This window comes from Papilio polytes, unplaced genomic scaffold (genome assembly GCF_000836215.1).
Source record: "Papilio polytes unplaced genomic scaffold, Ppol_1.0 DF824269.1, whole genome shotgun sequence".
Taxonomy (NCBI): Eukaryota; Metazoa; Arthropoda; class Insecta; order Lepidoptera; family Papilionidae; genus Papilio; species Papilio polytes.
In genome coordinates, this window is record NW_013524935.1 from 4933231 (window position 1) to 4957229 (window position 23999).

Sequence of the window (23999 nt, forward strand, 5' to 3'; positions counted from 1 at the left end):
ATTGGTTGTTTTCTTTGGCTGTTTCGGCTCACGACACCCCTGCTCCCTTACAGTATATAATATAAATAGTAGTATATAATAGCCTGTGTAATTTTTATAGCAATTCTACATAACCGTTACTTTGGCACCTAGCCATTAACATCTCCGATAATTGTGTTTAGATTTAAACAAAAACAATAAAAATAATACACGATCATTTGGCCATATTTTTATTAACAGTTCAATAACAAAACAATTCGTCATATTGCATATTTCTTCCTAGACCTAGTTAAACTACGCGCAGGTACAAAACATAATACTGTTTATTTTATAACCTAATTTGCGTTATATTGCACAGAAATAATTGCTTAGTTACTTTTCATTTCCTAACCTAGGTTAAACAAATTAATTTTATATAATGCAGAACGTCTAAAAGATTTTTTAATCCTCCCCAGATCTAACTTAGGACATAGATAGGCAACATTTTTGACTAATTAATGGAAGCTACAATTTTTAAGGACACTTAACACTTAGCAATTCAAACCATAATACCAAGTTATTAGAGCATTCCTAACCTCTGAATACACATAATTTATAAAATTTCAGTATTCATTAACACTGAGACATTTACCAAAGTAACAATTGCAATAAATACTAAATAACTATTATTTTTCAAACTTACTTTACTAAAAAAAAATGGAAACATCAATATTTTTTTATCGAGCAAGCAATCACATGAATTCGCCAAAGTAGTGAAGCGACCACTGCCTAGACATCTACAAGCAGCAATGCACTTAACACTTGACGGGAGGGATGCAGACAGAAAACATTTCCCCTTCTTATGCATCCCAATTTCTGTCAAAAATGGATATATAAAAAAATATTCCTCATGAAATTTAAATTAATATTGTCTTTTATATAATATTGGTACTTTGTCTTTTGATTATTTAGAACATATACTACAATATCTTTTCTATGGCACATAACCTATATTATCTTGAGGTAGAACTCCAGCCTATGTTTAATTATATTGCTTTTAATTTTTAACATATACAATATAAACCGCTTAATACCATCGGACCATCAGTTAAAGCGACAAAAACCATAAATACTGGAATATCTGATTAAGATAACCAGTAAAACATTTTTGGCAAATGACTTCATACTAAAAGTCCCTATTTTAAGCGGTTTTTATATATATGTATGTAAAATCTAAAGTTATTTGAACCACCGTCTATATGTGAGATCCATTAATATTGTCACACCATTATCTATAGGGTGTACTATAAAAGGTATGGATATCAAACCCACACCAACTGTCATCAGATTTATTGCAAGTATAGGAAACCTACGGTAATGCTTCTTGAAGTATAGTTGACTGTGATGACATATTCTGGAACAGTTTAACACTTTATAAGAAGATTAATTCAAATATTGGGCAATTATTTCCAACTTGACATTATGGTAAAATTATTTTTTTAATTCCATTTTACAGTTGCAGAACCCACTTACATGAAAAACTAAACACTAGTTTACGATTATCACAAAAATACTTTTTTAAAAAATACTTTTTTGTGATAATCGTAAACCATCAATTCTGTCCCGAGAAATAATTAATTGTTTAAGTAGGAACCATAATGAAAATTAGTTTCTGCCTACCCATCTAAGACAATGTCGTGAGTGCTTAGACATACCTGTTAATAGCATATCCAGGTATAATAACAGAGGCTAGAGTTTGCCAAATAAGAGCATCTCCAGTTTCTATAAGAACCTTCTTAGGTCTGCCATCTTTCTGAAATATAAGAGGACAATAGTTTTAACATACTGGAGCAAATAGAAAAATTCTTACATTTTTCTAATTATATAGACAAAAAAGTCACACCTTGATCATTTTCCAACTCTTGTCCGCAGTGTCGGCCAGTACATAACCAGTGGCGAGAGCGTAGCTGGCTTGCACCACCCGCAGTGGCACCATTGCTCTGAATGACTCTCCCACTTCGTTGGCATAGCCTGCAGTAGAACATGGATCTATTCAGTGATCGTTACATAACAAGAGATGAACAGTAAGTATATATTAAATACTTGTATGCAGCTTAATCTTTACATCTGTTTAGTCTAAAGGTTTTAACTCTTTTGTAACTTACGTCAATAAAGTATAAGTGTAAAGTAACTTCATCATTATGTAATACTATACTATACCATTACGTAAAAACTTATTAGTATTTTATGTATTACTTTTCTTAAAAAACATGTGGTTACTTACCTAAATAGCGAACCCATGTCTCTCGATAAAAATCCACTTCGCGGTCAGGCATTTTTGAACAAATGTAATTCAATGTCGCAGAAACCCTTCCGATACTTTAAGTAGTGTGATGTTACGATGTTTACTTACTAATTATCTACGCTATAAATTTTAATAATAACAGTACAAGCATTCAAATAGAACTTTGTTAGATAACCACCGACAAGGTTATATTGATCAAAACCTTTGTACATTCCTGAACTCTAAGTCGAGTATTTTGTTATAATTTAGTAGTACATAAATACGCTATTGACTTCCTTACTTCCGAATAGAAGCAAGTTATCATCTGGAATTAAATAAAGTTTAGACATACTTTCGTATTTTGAAATTGAATTTCATGATTTTGACAGTTTGAGTTTAGCGGGTGACACATTTGGTGGAGTATTGCCAGCAACAAGAATTGTAAAAATTACTGAACCAAATATGTTTTACTTTTGAATCACTACAACATTTTGAAGTCGTTAACCAAATTGTAAAACTAAAAACATAAACACAAAATTAGATATTATTTTATTTTGAGAAGTGTTTACCTTAACTCCTATTTAATAAAACATTTTTTAAAATACTCCTGCTGTGGTAGAATTTATTCCTAATTTTCACACTACCTTGATCAGCTGTTCATTCAACCTTCACAACAAATGTGTCTGATAAACTGAACCGTAGTGACGTGAGTGAAAGGTTTTTTTACTAATTTCATTAGTAGACATATAAATTAATGTTAAGAATAAGAACGTTCGTACGTTCGAGTGCCTTACAAAAGTAAATTGTGAAAATGTTATAATCAGTGAAAGTGTCAACAAAGAATGGAAAAGGGGTTAGAATTTTATTAGGATCAATTTTCTGATATGCGCATATTCATCACAAATTTGCACGTCTAAACAATATCGCCCATTTAATAGCATAGAATTCGTTACATTTTGATCAATTACACTTTTAAAAGTACAAAAAATATCTCCGAATAATTTAAAATACACTTGCATATTTTTACCTTATCCATGCTCGAAGTTACTTATGTTTAGTGTAACGTTAGTTATTCAGTATTTAGAAATATGTAGTTCTAATAACAACAAATTGTGTATTTCGATGTTCATGTCACTCGTATACTCAATATTAGTAATCAGCTCAAATATTCTGAACTTGACCTTTCAAGGAAATGATTATCAAGGAAGAATATCGTAAGATACTGTGTAAAATGTTATTCAAATATTAATATTACGAGTATATAGCAGTGGTTGAATGACGCATTTATTCCTTTGTGTTGCAATACCTCCCGGACGAGAATATCCACATGTTTTTTTTTTCGCAATGACTGTCACCGACAGATTGTGATAAAATAATTCTTAGTAATAAAATAGTCAGGTTGTAAACTGTCGGCAAATTGTGATCGAAATCATTGATTCATGTTTAATGTTTTTCAACCCTTCCGATTAGTCGCAAATCGATTCTTGAACTGTTGAGCTGTGTCTCGACAACTAAATTAATAGATCACAGCTCAATTCGATACACTAAAACAATGAAAGCCATCCAACCGCGAATCGTCCGTTCAATCGCAGCTCACGCGAATCTTACCTCTATGTAGGTAATTTAAGATGATCTGTGAGCCACCGATCCATGCGAACCGTGAACTGATCTGCAGGTTTTATTTTAGTTGAGTTATCCATGGCTACTTGCGTTTTTACGGCTGATCCGTTTAGAAACGGCCGATATTGTCGACCGGTTAGTCACATGATTAGGGGATTTACCCACTAAGAAAATTATTGTTCTACATGCCGAATAACTTAATCCTTTTTTATTTTTTTTAATATAGACATTAATTACGCACATATTACTGTCGGGAATGTTAATTAGTCACCTTGATATTTTCACCTCGTCTTCTTAATTTAAAGTAGAACGCCATGATAAGATAGTGTTGCCAACGCGAAGGTAGCATTTTTCCCGAATAGCCTAATTATTTAACTGCCGATTCTGAAAATATATTCGTATTAAAATCGCCTTCTTTACTAAATGTATTATTATGTATTTAGTTTTTAGATCATTGTAACAACATAAACCTTTTCCAAATAGTGCATATTGGTCTTTACCCCGTTTTACTTTAGTCAATCGAGTTGCTGCCCTTTAATTTTTATTTATAGAAAATGTAATCTGTACTAATATTATAAAGAGAAGAGATTTATATTTTGGTGTTTTCGTATTTTTGTTTGTATTGAAATAACTCAAAAACCACTGGGCCGATTTTAAAAATTCTTTCACCGTTAGAAAGGTAATTTATCTATAAGAAACGTAGGCTACATTTTAATTTCACGCGGGAAATTAGAATCTGGATGTTTGATCATTACGAAATGAAAAACACTATAAAAACCATTAATTAAAACACAAAATTAATAAAGAATTGCTAATATTTTTATTTTTAATACGTGTTTAGATTGTTTTAGTAGGAATTGAGGAAACAATTCGTTATTTCATCGTTGCAAAAACCCCGATGCGTCACTCCATCCACCGACAAGAGACGCAAATGAGAAATATTTAAACATGCAATTTGCACTGCCTATATGTATTTAAGTTACGTTACTACGCAGAAACTTTGTACTTAGTCTATGGCTGAGTACGCTGCATTGTTAGTCTTTTCCTCTATGGTATTATTGTCTTATTCCACAAAGCGTTAAAAAAAGCAAATTGCAATTCAGTTCTTATAGCGAACAAAGCAGCCTTCGACCTAATATTACACGAAAATACAAAAGTTGCCAAAAAAATCTTAAGATATCGCAACAATGTTAAAACGCAAATTGTTTATTTTTAGTATGTTTTGATTCGTTTTTTATTTGATTAATAATTATTAAGTTCAATGAACTTGAATACATAATTATTTAAGCAATAAATAAGTCATTAATTTAGTAAATAACACTGCGAAATAAACATAACTAATAACTCATTGAAATCGATCTAGTATTAATGGCTGCTAGAAAAACGAAAAACCCGCGAAAAACATCATCTCAGTACGATCCATTCCAATTTCTTTGTTTAGATAATCTAACTGGCCAGTTACATATCATAGTTACTGGCCAGTAAGATTATTTCTTTTATTATTTCTTAATTCCCTTGTTGTTAACGTGGACGTCTGAAAACGCGATTCATTTTTTTTTTGTGAAATAATATTTAAAAATAATTTAACTAATTACAAAATATTCCTGTTTATTGAACAAACACATATACTCATTTTGCTAGTCAGCTAAGATTCATAATAGATTTAAAGCTACATAATGCCATATAATTTATATATTGACAGATATGTGGGTGTCCTCGTGTTTATTTTCTTGCAAACAATGCGAACAGATCTGTAATAGTATTTGCAATTATCGACAGTTATTGTAGTCGAGCGCGCGCCAAATGAAATCGCACGTGTTTTAAGTTTCAATGAGTGTAATTTGAACTGGTAGTTTATATAGTGCAAATACTCACGCCCTTATCGCAAATGGGTAAGCAGATGCTCTTTACCTTATATAAAATTGTAGCCAGACTCTTTTATCATACTATACTTAATAATAATGCGAAAGATTAGATGGATGGATGGCTGTTTGTAAGAGTTTGTAATAAAAACGACTGAAAGGATTTCGATGAAATTTGGTATAGATGTAGAGAATAGTATGGAACACATAGGCTATTCACTTTTGTTTTTTTATTCTACGCGGACGGCGGGCGAATACTAGTAATCTATATTAGATTTAATCGTAAATCTACGTCATATACCACTTTAATAATGTCGTATCAACACTTCACTTATCATCTATTAGACGTTAAGCTAACCTCGTGCGTGATTATAACATCAAATATCTCAACTCTTCAAGGACTTTATAATTCTTAGTCCTACATCTATTTTTTTTTGAGTTTTCTTAAGTTAAAACATTCTATTTTGTACTTTCAGACCTGGGAATAAGGCTAGATTTACGAATTAATGTAATTCACAGAAGTCATTGTCAACAGTAATAATTATGGATTTACTTATCTTCTTTCCAGATCAAATGAATCTTAGTGTTTCAGTTGTATTTATTTTAATGACTTTGTTGTTATGACGTCATATGTGGGATGAATCGCATGTTACAAGGAAAACGTTAGTTATGAGTGTGGTACACCGGTAGAGGTAGACGTAGAAAGAGATGGATGGATTGCGTAAAAGGGGACATAACTGATGACTGAGATGAAGTTTGATAGTTGTGGAGGATAAAAACCTATTGTGCCGACCCTACGGGAGTAGAATAAGGAGAAAGATGATGTTATGACGTCATATAAACGCTGTATCCCAGTTACCAGCCCAGTTTTATCGTGTACTTTGATAATCAAAATTACTTTTTTTTACTTGCGTAATTACTTTTCTTGCGTGATAAAAATCGAATAGTTTATCAGTTGAACGAATGGATAAAAAATCGGTTAGCGTTTGGTTTACAATATTATTCTTGTTCTTGTAAAGGCGGACTATATCTTTAGCAAATCTAGTAATTCGATTATTGGCTAGTCATCGTGTGATTTGTAGAAAATTAACACCGTCCTATTAAGTAGTCTTGCAAATTTGTTATACACGTAGAGATAAAATGTCATTACCATCTCGAAATCTTGTTATTATTTTTATTAGCAACTTTATGCTGTAGCTAAATAGACATAACAAAATTTTCGAATGTAAAAAAAATATTTACCAGCCAGTTGCTTGATTGCAACTTTGTATAAATAACAAAAATATAACAGTGGTAGTGTCCGCTTTAACATCTTAGCACTGCAGGGCCGGCACGCCCGGTGTAATACCACGACCACACAGAAGACAGGCGTGAAATGGAAGCAATTCCGTCTTTCGTCTGATGAGTGTGGTGCCGGAGGCCTAATTTAAGTCTCTTTCCTTTTCCTTCTTACCACCCTTTTCTTATAAGGAGAGGATGGTAAGGGGAAATGGATTTGTCGGTGGAGGAGATGCATAGGAAGGGGAAGTGTCCTCTTTATGTGCGTCTTCTCCGCTGTCGTATAAGGGTAGGCAACAGGCAACGCACCTCCAATTGCGGATGCCTATGGGCAGCAGTCGCTTCGCCATTTTGGCGGACTCAGGTGGCCAGTTGCTCGTTTGCCACCTTATGTTATAAAAAAACATGTATTTTTAATCTCAAACGTAGATCTTGAGATTAATCCGTTCAAACTTCGGCTTTATTATATTAGTATAGGTGTTAATATATTGTAAAAATTTAACAAGCTTGTCCTCGAGACGCTCTGAATAAACTAAAGTAATTTATAAGACCCAAAAATTTATTACGCACGCCAATTTTATTAGATGACTAGCTGTTGCTTGCGCCTTCATCCGTATAAAATTATGAAAATTTTATTTCATAGTTTACATTTGTCAAATTAACAATTGAAAATGTCAAAATGACACATCATGACAAACCAACCAAAAGCAACCTTGTTTTATGTTGGCAGTTTAATAGCGTGATAATACATAGCCTAAAGCGTGAAAGAGTTGTTCAAAAACATGTGATTAACGAAATCCTACGCCACAAAGTAGTTTGTGTTTACGCTTTATTATATTAGTATACCAAGAAGATACCAACGATCGTGTCATTAACGGTTTCCCTTAGTGTAGATTTAGTAAGAGAAATTTACATAAAGAGTCTTGGTATTATAAATGGAGTAATTATTTAGTAGTTTAGTAAGCAGTTGAAACTAACTAGTACGAATTAAAATCAAGTTTATAAATAAGTTCAATGTTCGTAAGTTTTCTGACCTTACGGCAGCAAAAGAACATCATCGTATACTGAAAGTCACTTTAATACGAAAACAATCAGAGTGCACTGATAAAATGAAATAAGAGTCGACATTGAAATCAGATGACCATGGCAACGAAACGACCAAACGTCTGACAGTCTGACAGTTACAAATTGACACTCGATGCAGAAAGACGCGCGCGAAACTTTGGTTTTTTTTATTCAAAGACAATCGTACGTTCGGAAACATTGGTGTCAATTAGATTATTTTTTTTAAATTGGTGTTAATTTTCTGTGCTATAAACGGTGCGTATTTTGTGTTATCAATTAAAATTTTTAGTTAATACACTTTCTCTTTATTCCATTACTAAAATGCAATATTTGTAAAGAAAAAGACTTTCGATTTTTTTAAACGTAATTTTAATTAAGGTCGTGGTTTTTGCACGGGTTTGTTTTATACATTTTTTGTTCATAGAAGGCTAGCCAATTTACACTTTTTAACACTTAGGGGCAGTACTACCAAATTCTCGTAAATTGCCTGATAATAATCAAACAGATAAAATACGTGACGGAAATATAGGATTTTTTTGTTTCACAATTCAAGATACCGATAAATAAGAACCTGGTAGTTAGTAAAAGCGGCAACGTCGCAAGGACGCATAAAAGATCATATTCGGGCAGTTTTGTAAAAAACTTTATTTCTTTAAAAAGATTGTATACAATATATGCTAAGTATTAAAAAATATCACTTATTTATTTTAATATTTGGTTAAAAATAAAATTTATAAAATGAAATAAGTGGAATGAATTGCGAATCGGAATTTCGTTTCCATGACAACGGTATATTGTTATTTATCACTAAATTTATGCGGAACAAATCAATGGATAGTATTGCAATAGTCTAATCACTTTTACGTAAATTATCTGACATCAATGAAGATGTAATATAGCAGAATGTATAAAATGATTTTTCTGTCCCACCACTGACATCTGTCATTATTAATAACACTGATAATTTACAACAGTACTATAACGGCAACGTCGCAACGAATGCTTATAAGTTCCTATTTATGCAGGTTCGTAAAAGAGACCACGCCCTAAATTACGTGACATCTTAGTTTAGTTTTACTTAAATGTTTATTTTTACGTAATTGAATGCATAACAAGCTTTTATATTAACAAAGGATAATAACACAGCTAATAGTAAAAATTAACAAATACAATAAGAAAAAAATATTTTAACAACAAAATATTACGTTGAATGAATCGCGTTGCGTCATTTTGACAACGGATTATTGTTATAATGTAACCATACGGTTCCATGTAAGACTACTTCGTAAGATGCAAACTTCACTGCCATGAGTAAACTCAAAAACACAAAAAGTACAGAGTTTGTCACTCGAAACATGGCCCATTGCCATGCTAGATTATCGTCTCAATTTCTCACTACTGAGTGATTGTGGGGACGGTATATTCATGTTATATTACAAGACAATCGTAAATTCATCTTCTCAAAACTCAACAAGATCTATTTTCAGTCAAAACATTGATATTAACTCAAAATAAGACCAAAGAAAGTTTTCTCATCCAGTTGATAAAGAGATAATGGTCACTCGATCTGGCAGTCAAATTAGGAGCTCGTAAATTTGCTATTTTACCTATCCGAAACTTGTGGGACTGGATTTTGCACCATATCTGACGTCATTGTGACATTTATGTCATTTCGACATTATCCAGAACTCTTTATCAGCCACCCGTGGGACAGAATCGAAAAGTTTTGTATGGGGCTTGTAAAAAAAATGACATTGACATTTAAAACGTCACAGCGTTATCTGCTATTTAAAATTGGTGGGCCAGAAATTTTGTATTTTATCTGACGTGACGTCATATTTACACTATCAGGGCCTCTATCTACCACCGGTGGGACAGGCCCTTAGTGACATTCGGAATTTAATTAGACAAGCTATAAAGATAGGCTGTTGTGATACTGGCGATTTTATTGGCTTACATAACGATTTTCAAGCTTTTTATTTTTGCAAATGTTCACCTTGAATTATTTGTTAAATTTTATTTTCAAGGTTTCAAACTAAGTTACCTTGATCATAAGTCTTTAAAAAAATTAAATTGTGAGGCTGTAGTTTTAGAAATTCAAGTAAATAGATTCATACAGCACAGTGCAGCCAATTACATAAATAGAATTTGTTCTGCAAACATCTACCGTACGTATTTTACTTTCGATCACCGATACGTGAAAATTTTATTAATTATGTACATATATACAGTGTCGCGTTAAACTAAGATAGTTGTAGAATCTATATCGAATTAGATTATTATAGAATAGATTATAGAAGGACTGGAATCTACTGGATAAGTTCTGTGTTACGATTTCCAATTGTAGTGATGCACTGGATACGATCGTTGGACTGGAATAATTGGAAACTTCGCATTAATCTTTTGCCATTAACATTAGGGCAGAGCATTACATAGTGCAGTCCGGCTATTGTTTATCGCACACACTACGACAGAAAAGTAATACCAGTATTGTAAAGAGAAATTATTTGTGTTTTTGTATGTATTGAAATAACTCAAAATGTACTGGGTCAATTTTAGAAATTCTTCCACTGTTAAAAAGCTACGTTGACACTGAACAACATAGACTATTTTTTTTAATTCCACGTGGACTAAGTCGCGCGCAACGGCTAGTATTTTGATAAGATTATGCACACAATAGAACTGCACTGTGTTGATATACTTGGCTCTTCTATCCTCATGTGAAACAGGGCTTATACAATTTTTAGTAATTAAGGCCAACCCATAAGAAATTTACTTCTCTAATAGATATGTAATGGTTGATAGATAAGAAAATATTACGTTTATATTCAGTCAGACCTCAGGGTCGAATCGTAATAACACGATCTAATATCCTTAATGTTACATCATATACACCAGGTCGTTATTTATATAAACTGACTGAACCAGTCATAAATTGCAATTTCAAAGTCAAAACAATGTCAAGAGTCAACCAATGACCGATCAGTCAATATTAGCAGTGAAAACGATTAGAGAGCAAACTGTCGCACGACTGTTAAATATCGCTTTGATTCCTATGATCTTATATGGAGCACACTACTATTTACTTGTGCAACTAAACAGTCGAATGGTCTACGAAACAATCGACAATCGCACAGGTGTGCTCCCGCTTTTAGACTTCGCTACATAAACTTTTACTGCGTTACGCATCACGTCATCGTAATCATCCTCCTATCCTACTCCCGTAGTGTCGGCACGACAGGTTTTTGTCTTCCAAATACCTCTATCATACGTCATCTCAGTCATCTCTCCCTTTTTGATCATGTCACCTTTCACGCAATACATCCATCTCTTTCTACGTCTACCTCTACCGGTGTACCTCCACACTCATAACTAACGTTCTCCTTGTAACATGCGATTCATCCCTCCTTATGAGGGAGGGGGCCTCCTCTTAGCTGCTACTCTCAAACTTCCTCTAATATCCTCATGTTAATATAATTTTTACAACACTTTATTAATCTGTGCTATTATTTGTATTGTAAAAGATTTTATATCTGTCTAGTCTAGGTGATTAGATAACAAAAAAATTAACAATAGCACTCATAAGTTCATTGACCTCTGGTTTTTGCAAGACGATTGTCATTTTAAAAGCATAGACAATTGTCTTTTTTAGATGTACAGTAGGTGTCAACTTACCCATCTATCTTTGAAATTCACGAACTCGAACTAGTAATATTTTTCGATGTTAAATACCTTGAACTGAAATTTTTCCTTAAGACAAGGTTTATTTGCAGCATTGCTCTCAATTATGCTTTGTAAAGGTAATTTTACTCTTCAGTTTTGTGCTGTAATTTAATGCAAATTACTGGTTTTAAAACATTTGAACATTTGATTTAATTATTAACTATATCTTAAAACATCTAAAAATTGCTTACAATGAAGGTAATATTAATTTAAGCATTGCGACGAACATTTTATTTTATTCGTAATCAAAAAATAAAGATTTGTATTTCTGTATCTATTGAAATAACTCAAAAACTGGGCATTTAAAAATTCTTTGACCGTTAGAAAGATAATTTATCTGTGAACAACATTTAATTGCACGCTGGCGAAGTCGCGATCTACAGCTAGTTATAAATAAGATTTGTTAAAAAGGTTAGTTATTTTCAGCGTAACTTCTAACTTTTTACAAATCAAATTTAATTCATCCGTGTATGTCGGTCCTTAGCAATTTACGTGCAATCTTAGATACTAAGTCCTTATAGATATCTGATAATGCGATATATTATGACATACCTATACTATTATAATAAAGCGAAAACACACACTTCTTTGTTGCCTAAGATGTCAGCAATTACAGCATATTTTTGAATAATCCTTTTTTTAATAAAAAGCCCTACACTTACGTCACGCTTTAGGCTATATATTTTCACGCTATTAAACTTAGGGGTTAAATATTTTGGATAAAAACCCTAATGTAGGAAAGAGACCACAAGTTGCTGCTAACATCAAGGAAACAAGATTGGCTAGGTTTGTAATGTCATGTGATATTGACATTTGCAATTGATTGACACATGTGAAGAATAAAATGAAATTTTTATAATTTCATGCGGATGAAATCGCATAGGAACAGCTAGTGCGATATATTATGACATTTGATATAACGTAGGTCTGTCTTGACGTACAAAGTGCGTCCAACTCGATAACTATGACAGTCTTGTCAAAGCTCTCTAATGATAAGATATGAATTCCACAACGAAGTCATGCGTATAATGAATGCTTAATAAAATAGATTTAAGTCCCTTTTACCGCCCTTTTCTTATAAGGAGTGGATGGGAACGGAAAGTGGATTTGACGGTAGAGGAGATGCATAAGAAGGGGAAATATCCTCTTTATGTGCGTCTCCTCCTCTGTCGGATAAGGGTAGGCAACGCATCTGCAATTGCGGATGTCTATAGGCAGCGGTCGCTTCGCCATTTTGGCGGATTCAGGTAGCCGCTTGCTCGTTTGCCACCTTATGTTATAAAAAAAAATAATCTGTGTTTTTCTTTTATACCTTAGTTATGTTTTAAACTTATAGTAACCCTAACTGTTCTCGTGGCTTTGTCCACGTGAAATAATAACCTATGTTTTCAGCGATAATGTAGCTTTTTAACGGAGAAAGATTTACAATCGGCTTAGTAGTTTTTAAGTTATTTCAATACATACAAGAATCAATAAATACAAATGTTTCCTTTTTAATTATAGTATAGGTTACTCAGCGATAACGTAGCTTTTTAACGGTGAAAAATTTTTTAAAATCGGCCTAGTAGTTATTGTTTCTTTCAATTCCACAACGGAGTCACGGGCGAAAGCTACCGTCTACATTAAGAAAAGAATTCTTTCCATACATCTCTTGAGTCGATACCAAAATTCTAATAGTAAAATTGATTTATCTTACTTTATGCAGAATCATGGTAACAGTTTGCATTATCTTTAACTTAAGATATAAGTAAAAATTATTTGCAATATATTGATATGAGTAAAGTGAAGTGAAGTGACAATGAAGAACGAAGCCAAAGAGTGGGAGAAGGAGAGACTTAATCCTAATGGATGGTGAGTAATAAAGATAACATAAGCCAGTAAATTCCTAGCTTTCAAGTAAAACAGACTGTCTTTCATACCCCATCTCATAAACTATAAAAGATATTTATACCTCGATACTCCACGACGCCTCTGGTCTATGGTCTGGTGATACGAGACGCTATTATTTTCAGTAATAAATTATTGATTGATATAATAGACACCGCAGTTGTTTTCCTTTGATTACGGACAATTACCGACATCTAGTGACAGAATTTGCAGTTTGACGACAATCAATTATTTGATTTGTTTTAAATGATGTGAAGTTATGCCAACAGATGGCGTTATTTATAATTAATAATGTACAAGTTAAATAAAATTTATTAGTGTTAATTATACAATACAACCGATATTTTTAATATAATAATTATCATTTGTTTAACGATTAGTAACACAAAGTTGTAATGTATTGTGAGAGTTTGACAAGAGGTCACTGACCCGGCTACCCTTATCAATCGGTAGTATACAATCCGGAATTACTTCAAACTTAATATATCCAATGATACATATTTACATATTAGTACAGGCTTCTAGTATAGTATAGTATTATCTGTGGAACAGGCTTAAAACCAACGACGGATCCAGGGTGGGGTCATGGGAGTCATCACCCACCCTGAGCTGGTTGGTCAAGAGTTTATTTACATATTTAGTCAATTTCTTGACTTGACTACGACTATGTCCCCCCAAAGCTGGATCCGCCCTTGCTTACAGCTAAGCTGTAAATAATAATAGTAATAACAAAATATTATAAAACTGTAACTAACTCAATATTTTTATGTATCTTTAAATAAGCTAGGATGGGTATGTGAAGACAAATAAGCCTCTGGCACAGTCCTTCCCTCATCAGATACGCAGACCTATTCTATTTCACTTACGTTCTGTAAGGTTCTTTTGCACTGTGCGAACTGCATTTTTAGCGACATCTTGCTTGTTTTAACAGTGGCATTCAGTTAAAGCATGTGTACACTTAAAATCTCTATTTTTTAAAGAAATCGTGAATTTACTTTGTTGGTAACATTGTTAAAATATCATAAAGTAGGCGAATTGCTTAGTAAAAGAAAAGTTATAGACGAGATTATCTTAATAATGCAGACTTAAGATTATTTCTTTTTATAAGATAAGGTGGCAAACGTGCAAGCGGTCACCTGAATCCACCGAAATGGAAAGCGACAGCTGCCCATAAACATCCGCAATTGTAGATGCGTTGCCTACCCTTAGTTGACGGAGGAGGTGACGTACATAAAGAGGACATTTCCCCTTTCTATGCCTCTCCTCCACCGTCAAATCTAGTTTTCCTTCCCATCCTTCCCTCTTAAGAAAAGCGTGGAAAGGGAAAGGGACTAAAATTAGGCCCTTTCCCTTTCCACGCCTTTAAACGGTAACCCTTTAATTAACTCATAATACGAATTAAATTCATCACATGACTGCGTACAATGTATCGATAACTGGCCAGGGGTGCCAAACCTTTGCTAATTAAATAATATTTTATTTACAACTATTCTTTGGTACTTTTATCTAATCTACTCTTTAATCAATAAATCAAATTATTTCAAATGCAATCATTCTTAAAATCAAGACGTAACAAACGAAACCAAAGCTTTAAAATTGGTATTAGAAAATTGTTTATGGTTACGAATGTTAGTTACCTTTCTTTGAGAAAGAAAAGAGTTTTTTTTTTAACATAAATAAACCAGCGCTTGATCACGACTCCACCTAACCTAAGTGAAGACGCGGCCGAAGGATAGAGCGCGCTAGCTCAATAAGTGCCGATTCACCCTGCTCTTGAAGGCACCCACAGTATTGTTTAATATTGTGTCTTCAATAGTATTTGTTTCTGTAAACAAAAAGCATATCACACAAGAATGTATTGTTCTGTACTCTTTTGTTTAACGATTGCACATATAACCCCTCATGTATTTATGCATTTTGTCAATACAGTCATTTCAGTCGAAATCCCATTGCAATCGCAAGATATTTGCGGCCAGTGTAAAATATTCTTTTTTTTAATAATTTGCCAATAGTTGTGCACCCATGCGCGTCGGTTTGCGTTATCAAACGTCTCGTTGAATTTTAACAACAAACTACAGTTCCGAACAAATCGTTCTTTAAAATACACGTCGCGTTGTCAATTAAATTGCATTTCCCGCGTCTTGTGATTAATGTGACAGTTGTTTTTTTTAATTAGTTCGAATTTTGTGAAAAGGCAAAGGCGTTTTGGTATACAGCCACGGTTCAACTCTGACGATTCAATTTTTTTTTAAATGTGTTTTTATTTCTTTTTTATTTTATGTCCAGTATTCTAAAAATAAATTATTTTTTCAAATTGAACTATTTTGAAATAAATGGAATATTGTTCTTCTTACTCTCTTAAAAACAGCAATGATATTTTTTTTATACAAATCAATAGACTATTTCGGAAACAAGGACAGAAAATACTTCCTTCTTAAAATTCAATTATTATAAATAGCCTTCATGTTTTAGGGTTCAAATTGACGTTTATTTGGTACTTTAGATTTTTTTTAATAATAGTTTTATATTGTGACTTAAAATAATATTTACTAAATAATTGAATCTGAGACTAAACATTGTTCTGCGACAATAAAATTGCATCAAACTTCAACTAATATAAAAGTGAATTTAACCTTGTGTCGACACTATTACAGTAATGTTTAGAGCAATTATACTTGATTTCAACTCAGTATTGTATTCGTATCAATAGCACAACAATTATTAAAATTAATTCTAATAGTCACTTTAATTTAGTTACAAAGAAATCTCATAAAAATACTACCAAAAAAAAAACATTACTTTTAAACAAAAACATTTTACATCCCTTTTCAAAAAAAAAGAAAAAAAATTGTACATATTTTTCGACAGTTGGAAACCGACCATTAAATTAACCCGAACTTCTGTCACAATACGAATTTGTGTACATCCAATTAAAGTCCTTCAACGACTTATCATACTTGTAAAGAGGAAAATTGTGTTTGTTTGATTGTAATGAAATAACTCAAAAACTACTCGTCCTATTTCAAAAATTCTTTCACTATTAAAAAGCTACAGTTTTAGTGTGTAGACATAGGCTAGGTTTTATTTTTTTTACGCGAGCGGAGTCGCAAGCGAAAGCTAGTCCTGTAATATAGTTGCTTTAGTAATAATGTTTGTTATTAATAATATATTTCCTGCGTAGTTATATGAGGCGATATCACTGTGGTCTAAATTAAGCATAGCGTCACAAATACGGTATTTACTTCTATATACAAGATTTCCAAATAACAATAAAACATTCCCTGATTGTTGCGTATGTAATTAACTGGTTTCAATGACTAAAAACCCACGAACACAGTTTACCAGTCTCTCTGTTTTTTCTAAGAAATGACAGAGAAAGCAATATTTTATTATATCAGTGTTTTGATAATGTAGACCGAATTTGCAAGAATCGTCTCATAACTTCATAAAAAAACTTGAATCGACAGAGTAATTTTTAGGTTATCAAAGAAGGATATACCTTTATAAAAATGGTTCTATAATAGTTTATAATTATTGTTAAACGATACAAAAATTTATTTAACAATGCGTATGAGAAAGACGCTACTTTTCTTCGACCGAGACTTCAGAGACAATGGCCCTGAGTATGAACCATTGCTGGACCGTGGGGACACCGACGATGATTGGCAAGTCCATGTTATGCTTCGTTTAGGGTTGACACTTCTAGTTTTATCCGAATTATCCGTTATTCGGGTGTTGGTTCCAAAAAATTACTTCTATGGTACAACGGTAATAAATGGATGTATGTAGATTCAGGCAAGCTAATGCATTGTGTATTACAAGGTATATTTTTGAGGGTTATAAGTGTACAGTCGCCTTCATACGCGGTGTTCAGGTTACAGAAAAATTGTTTTAAGCATTGTAATGAACTGGAAAATGCCCCATTTATTACAAATAATTAAAATAATATTAGAGTAAACTATGCTCTGATATTTTGTTGATTTTTTTTTATATCAAGTTTTATTTAATAAAATCCTCATTAAACCGTTATTATATTTGTTTTATTAGTAATTATTGATATCAATACTGGAAAATTTTCTCCTTTGATATTAAAACAAACACTACTGACCCTATTCTATTGTTTACGACAAGAAAGGATGACACTTCATCACGTGCAGTAAATAATAAACATATCTTATTAAATAAATCACATATTATTTGTATTGATGACTATTATTATGAAAGGCTTTCACTGTAAAGCATTTTGTAGTAAACGGTATACTTCAAGGTCTAGTTATATTGCTCCTAATCATATTTCATACTTCATACTAATATTATGAATGTTAAAGTTTAGATAGATGGATGTTTGTTAGAGTTTGTAGCCTTAACAACTGAACGGATTTCGGTAAAATTTGGTATGGACTATGGATGTAGAGGATAGTATGGAAGAACACATAGGCTATTCAATTTTGTGTTTTTTAATTCCTCGCAAACGGAGTTGCGAGCGAAAGCTAGTCATAAATAACTGTAAGTCAAACGCAATTCTAAAAGTATTTTTATTTTATGACCAGTTAATATGTACTACATCAAGAACAGTAAGAGATACTGATTCTGATTTTACTTGCATTTTATTTATTTATTGTCTTATTGTTTCAGGCTGTCGTCCCGACCCAGCCAACAGTTCAATGTAGTCCGACGGGTATATCAGCAAGATGTGCTGAATAAGGACGCCGATTACCAAGTGCCTGACAAACCACGTATGGACCTATGAAATTACTATTAAGATTAGTATTAAATTAATGGCCTGCCCCACCACTCGCTGATGGAGACTCAGATAGCTTAAAAATAACGTTACAAAATTCGATATTTCCATCGCATATTTTAAACATTGAATTGTTATCAGACAATTAACAATTTGGTGGGACAGGCCCTAATAGTAGTAGACCTCCTGCTAAGTTAACAGAAGGCCAAGTTTCTTAGTTTCCTATATTCTTTTACAGTGAGCTATCGATGCAAGAAGGCGGTTCAGAACTGTGGCTTCGGCGAGTGTTTGCTGAACTCGGTGCCGATAGCGCGATGGCTGCCGCGGTACAGTGCCGGCCGCGATCTGGTCGGCGACCTGGTCGCTGGCGCTACCACTGCTGTTATGCATATACCACAAGGTACGTCACGAGTTATTAATATTGCCTTGTCTTTTATCATTCTTGAATTTCGAAATCTTATTAATAACTAGTCTTTAACTCTTTACTCTTAAGAGATATAACTTTTTCCTCGTATGTATCAGATAGCAAATGTACATGTTGAAGGTATGGCATACGCGCTGCTGGCTGAGGTGCCTCCGATAGTTGGTCTGTATATGGCGTTCTTCCCAGTCCTGATCTACGTCATCTTCGGCACCTCACCGCATGTCTCCATGGGGACTTTTGCTGTCGCCTGTCTGATGGCGGGAAAGGTAATGCGGAATTAAGTTTTTTATGTTGAGATTTTCAATATAATTTCTTTGCACTATTTGTTATGGATACAGTTTGAATATAGATTATGATTCCACATTCCAGGTGGTTACTCAATATTCGACTCATCCTGATTACGCTAATTTGATGAATGCGACAACCAATGTAACAGCAGGTTAGTGTAACTGTTACATTTTTAGTCATTTTTGAAGATATGTTGAAATGATAAATGAAGAGAATGGAAGTCTAATTTTAATCTCTTTCCCTTTCCACCATTTTCTTAAGAGGAGAGGATGGGAAGGAAAAGTGGATTAGACGACGGGGGAGACGCATAGGAAATGTCCTCTTTATGTGCGTCTCCTCCTCCGTCAACTAAGGGTAGGCAACGCATCTGCAATTGCGTATGTTTATGGACAGCGGTCGCTTCCCAATTCGGTGGATTCAGGTGGCCGCTTGCTTGTTTGCTACTTTATGTTATAAAAAAAAGAGAGAGAGATAGTTAAAATATGTTAAAAAAGTATGTTTTCACTTATCATATGTTGGTTTTTTTATTCGTTTACAGGAGGCATTATAGCTGCGCCTCAGTACACACCGCTACAAGTTTTAAGCATAGTCTGTCTATCTGTAGGATTCTTTCAGGTTTGTATATTAGTGCTATATTCATCTTAAATCGTGTCCTCTTAGCCAAAGTAATATTCGATAATCGCTGTCACTGATCGAAAAATCTTACTTGTCACGTATTTATTTCTATGCATTTTGACACATTTTTTCTATATATCTCTAATTGAAAGTCACTTTTTCTACTAGGGCTCTTTTCTGGGTTTATCTTTGGAATCTTCTATCAAGGTTATTTTCTCTTGTTCCAGGTGATAATGTGGATGTTACGTCTCGGGGCTGTTTCCACGTTGCTATCGGAGCCCCTGGTGTCAGGGTTCACGACGGCTGCTTCCTTCCAAGTGCTCGCGTCTCAGCTCAAAGATCTCTTCGGTGTTAAGATTAGAAAAACAGGACCGGACTACAAAGTTGTTTTGGTAAGTAGACGCAATTTCCACCAGTGAAATTAAAGCAAAATAGAGATAAAATTGTAATCTTTTTTATAATGGTGTTTCCTTATAGCGTAAACCTCGCTACACACATGCAGTTTTATCTGAACTGTGACATGTTCAAATAAATCTAACGTGTGTAGGAAGCTTAATATCGCTAGCCCTTATTTCGTCTATTTATACGATTTACGGAGAGTAGAAACCTCTATATTGTCGGCGATTTTTTTTGGCTACAGTAATTTGCTTGATGTATACATAGTTTTTATCTATACTGATATTATAAAAAGGAAAGATTTGTATTTTTGTATGTATTGAAATAATTCAAAACCTACTGAGCCGATTTAAAAAATTCTTTCACCGTTAAAAAGGTAATTTATGTGCAAGTGACATAGGCTACTTTTTTTATTATTTTTAAGTTCACGCGGGCGAAGTTGCGAGTAACAGCTAGTTTAGAATATCTGTATAATTTTTAGATTATGATCTATAATTTATTATAATATGATTGTTTTTGTATTTGAGCTTTAGTCCTTCTAAGATGTAGCGTACTTTTCTGTAACTGGCATACTGCGTGTGAACGTGACTGTACATATCATAATATATTGTTTCTTAATATCAATGTGCACAGACAGTGATAGAAGTGGTGAAGAATTTACCGAACCTGAACTGGGCGGCGGTGATTATCTCCGCGATCACCTGCCTCATCATCGCTCTCAATAATGAAATCTTGAAGGTAACAAACTTTTATGTTATCGTTTCATCACCTTGTGACAATTTTGTAATATGAATTTAAAATCTTTTGACTTTGTATGACTAATTTTGAACTAATTCAGTGATTTCGGCTACAGCACGCCTTAATCTATATCTTACTAATTTCTTAAATGCGAAAGTTTAGATGGATGGATGTTTGTTAGAGTTTGTAGCTTAAACAGCTGGGTTTTCATGAAATTTGTCACAGGGTTAGAGCATAGTTTGAAAGAACACATAGGATACTTTTTAGTTCCACGCGGACTTGGGGCGACAGCTAACATGAATTACGACTAGATAAAAGCTGTTTAACTAATTTAATCATACTAATTTTATCAATGCGAAAGTTTAGATGGATGGATGTTTGTTAGAGTTTGTAGCCTAAACGGCTGAACGGATTGTCATGAAATTTGGCACAGGTTCAGAGCATATAGTCTGGAAGAACACATAGGCTACTTTTTATACCGAGATAAGGTTCCCGTGGGATTTATTAATTCAGTTTTTTAATGTTTATTCGATCATTCTGCAACGGTTCAACATATCTTATTGAAATTTGGCACAAATAACACAAAGTCTGGAGTACACATAGGATAAGGTTCATCCCCGAGAAAAGTCCGGTTTCCGAAGGACATGTAGTTTTTTGTTATTTACATAGTTTGTGTTTTCTAATATCATGCGGACGAAGTCGCAGGCAACAGCTAGTATCAATAAAAAATAAAAATCCACTTGCAGCCGATAGTGAGCAAGGTGAGTCGCGTGCCAGTGCCAGTGGAGCTACTGGCTATCGTAGCTGGAACACTGGTCTCCAGCCTCGCCAGTCTCAATGAACAGTTCGGTATCACTCTCGTCGGACATATACCTACTGGGTAAGTTTGAATTTAAGTTTAAGTGAAAGGTACATACGTTGTATAAAAAATCACCTGGACCAATAATTTTTTTGTAAGGATCTTCGGAAATATTGTTAGTAAGATAAAATATATTAAACCGTATGAAATAGGGATGAAATTGCAAATCTGTTGAAATTAAATTAAATTTTTGTATTAAAGTAAACAAAAATTTACTTATTGAGAATTTCCTTTTTGAAATGGATTAAAAAAAAAATACAATAGACAGCATTCCATTATTATATTATAGTTATTAGTAAGGCTTTAAAAACGTTACTTCCCAAATTTAGGGTACACAGACTATAATAATTGTATACAATCGGTATCCGCAGTCTGCCAGTACCCGAAGTGCCTCCTATCGAGTTATTCCCGTCTGTAGCGCTGGACGCCTTCACCATCACTATGGTCACTTACACCATATCCATGTCTATGGCGTTAATATTTGCTTCCAAAGAGAAATATGAAATCGACGCGAACCAAGAACTTCTAGCATTGGTATGTATACGAATGGCTATTCTAATTTTTTTATAGTTTTTTTCCATTTAAAAAAAATACGCTAATGAAAAAAAAATTTTTTTTTTTGTGATTTAGCAATATAATCTCAACTTTTAACAGTGGTAGAGCCCGCATTAACATGTTAGCAGTGCAGGGCCGGCTCCCCCCAGTAATACCACGACCACACAGAAGACAGCCGTCAAATGGAAGCAATTCCGCGTTTCGCAATGAGTGTGGTGCCGGAGGCCGAATTTTAGTCCCTTTCCCTTTTCACCCTTTTCTTAAGAGGAAAGGATGGGAAGGAAAAGTGAATTTGACGGTGGAGGAGACGCATAGGAAGGGAAGGGGATGTCTTCTTTATGTGCGTCTCCTCCGTCGATTAAGAGTAGGCAAAGCATCTGCAATTGCGGATGTTTATGGGCAGCGATCGCTCTCGATTTCGGTGGATTCAGGTGGCCGCTTGCTCGTTTGCCACCTTATATTATATAAAAAATCGAAAAGATTTATACATTAACAATTTTTAATGTGATTTTTTATAGGGTGCAAGTAACGTATTCGGATCCTTCTTCGGGTGTGCTCCGATCTGTGCTAGTTTATCACGTTCCTATATACAGTATCAGGTAATAATAATGCATTTTATTTTTTTATACTATTTATCCATAATTTTATACTATTTCTAGATTAGACCAATGTCACTTTTTCAGGAAATAATTCGCTATTGTAAAGGATTTTAACATCATTATAAAAAGTAAAACAAGAGTAATCTTACTTCTTACTAATATTATAAATGCAAAGTTTAGATGGATGGATGTTTGTTAGAGTTTGTAGCCTAAACTGCAGAACGGATCTTGATGAAATTTGGTATAAACATAGAGGAAAGTCTGGAAGAACACATCATCATCATCATCATCATCATCTCCTTATCCTACTCCCGTAGGGTCGGCGCAACAGGTTTTTGTCCTCCACATAACTCTATCATACTACTCAATTTTGTATTTGTTAATTCCACGCGGACGGAGTCGCGGGCGAAAGCTAGTGTGACTAAAATTTGATTAGGCGCTGTTAAAAAAATCATGATTGGTGCACATAAATAGGACTTTTTCCTTTCCTATCTTTTACCGTCAAATCCACTTTCCCTTCCCATCCGTTCCGTATAAGACATGGTGGGAAAGAGACTATAATTAGGTAAATTAGGTATGATTCGAAATAGGGTTGTAACGGAAATCCGCTTCCGCATCCGCAAGTGCGGTACTTCCGCAAGAAATATTAACTCCGCATCCGCTTCCGTTGTTTCTTATGAGGAGTTATAACGGAGGTTAATTAACGTCTTTACCGCGAGTGGGGCGATTAAGTATCGTTTATGCGGCCACCGCGAGCGTGCTAGGATAACTAACTATAATTGTTATACATTATATTTGCATAATATACTGTACCTTGTAAATATGTACAAATCTGTATTTTGAATTAACGTAATTTTAGTTTTTATTTCTTTAATAGGAAGTTTGAGAGTAGCCCCAGTGGTTGAGAAAATAAGGAGTAAAAGGTTAGAGTGGTATGGGCATGTTATGAGAAGGGATGAATCGCATGTAACAAGAAGGACGTCAGTTATGAATGTGGAGGGGTATATCGGTAGAGGTAGACCTAGAAAGAGATGGATGGGTTGCGTGAAAGGTGACATGATCAAGAAGGGAGTGATGACTGAGATGACGGATGATAGAATGCTTTGG

The 23999-nt window shown here is 33.8% G+C and overlaps 2 protein-coding genes across 6 annotated transcripts in view; one reads left to right on the plus strand and one right to left on the minus strand.

The window, feature by feature from the left end:
- The window catches only part of LOC106108190 (solute carrier family 26 member 6), a 30518-nt gene that overhangs the window by 2619 nt on the left and 3900 nt on the right, over window positions 1–23999 (plus strand). Inside the window, exons 1-12 of one of the 4 annotated variants that reach the window (XM_013289299.1) lie at window positions 2924–3095; window positions 13496–13641; window positions 18313–18413; window positions 18657–18818; window positions 18963–19108; window positions 19212–19281; window positions 19669–19745; window positions 19973–20137; window positions 20775–20879; window positions 21626–21759; window positions 22110–22272; window positions 22812–22892. In XM_013289299.1, coding sequence (XP_013144753.1) covers window positions 13589–13641; window positions 18313–18413; window positions 18657–18818; window positions 18963–19108; window positions 19212–19281; window positions 19669–19745; window positions 19973–20137; window positions 20775–20879; window positions 21626–21759; window positions 22110–22272; window positions 22812–22892 — 1257 coding nt within the window. In that variant the 5' untranslated portion in view covers window positions 2924–3095; window positions 13496–13588. Of the gene's footprint in view, window positions 1–1890; window positions 2043–2923; window positions 3096–8202; window positions 8323–13495; window positions 13642–17213; window positions 17343–18312; window positions 18414–18656; window positions 18819–18962; window positions 19109–19211; window positions 19282–19668; window positions 19746–19972; window positions 20138–20774; window positions 20880–21625; window positions 21760–22109; window positions 22273–22811; window positions 22893–23999 lie in introns of those variants that run through there. The other 3 variants (XM_013289307.1, XM_013289314.1, XM_013289292.1) reach the window with 3 other exon arrangements.
- Window positions 691–2668, minus strand: LOC106108221 (mitochondrial fission process protein 1). 2 transcript variants are annotated; one of them, XM_013289332.1, is made up of 4 exons: window positions 2243–2668; window positions 1862–1989; window positions 1674–1767; window positions 691–1372 (listed from the first exon to the last, which is right to left on the minus strand). In XM_013289332.1, the coding sequence occupies exons 1-4, from the start codon at window positions 2257–2259 to the stop codon at window positions 1198–1200; spliced, it is 414 nt and encodes a 137-aa protein (XP_013144786.1). In that variant the 5' UTR covers window positions 2260–2668; the 3' UTR covers window positions 691–1197. The 2 variants fall into 2 exon arrangements, with proteins under 2 accessions (XP_013144786.1, XP_013144779.1); XM_013289325.1 differs by having other exon boundaries at window positions 1674–1771; window positions 2243–2663.

Coding starts and splice junctions, on each gene's coding strand:
- LOC106108221 (XM_013289325.1), bottom strand. CDS start 2,294: ATGCCTGACCGCGAAGTGGATTTTTATCGAGAGACATGGGTTCGCTAT. Junction 1,990..2,242: donor GACATGGGTTCGCTATTTAG/GTAAGTAACCAC, acceptor GTTCTACTGCAG/GCTATGCCAACGAAGTGGGA. Junction 1,772..1,861: donor AGAGTTGGAAAATGATCAAG/GTGTGACTTTTT, acceptor CTTATATTTCAG/AAAGATGGCAGACCTAAGAA.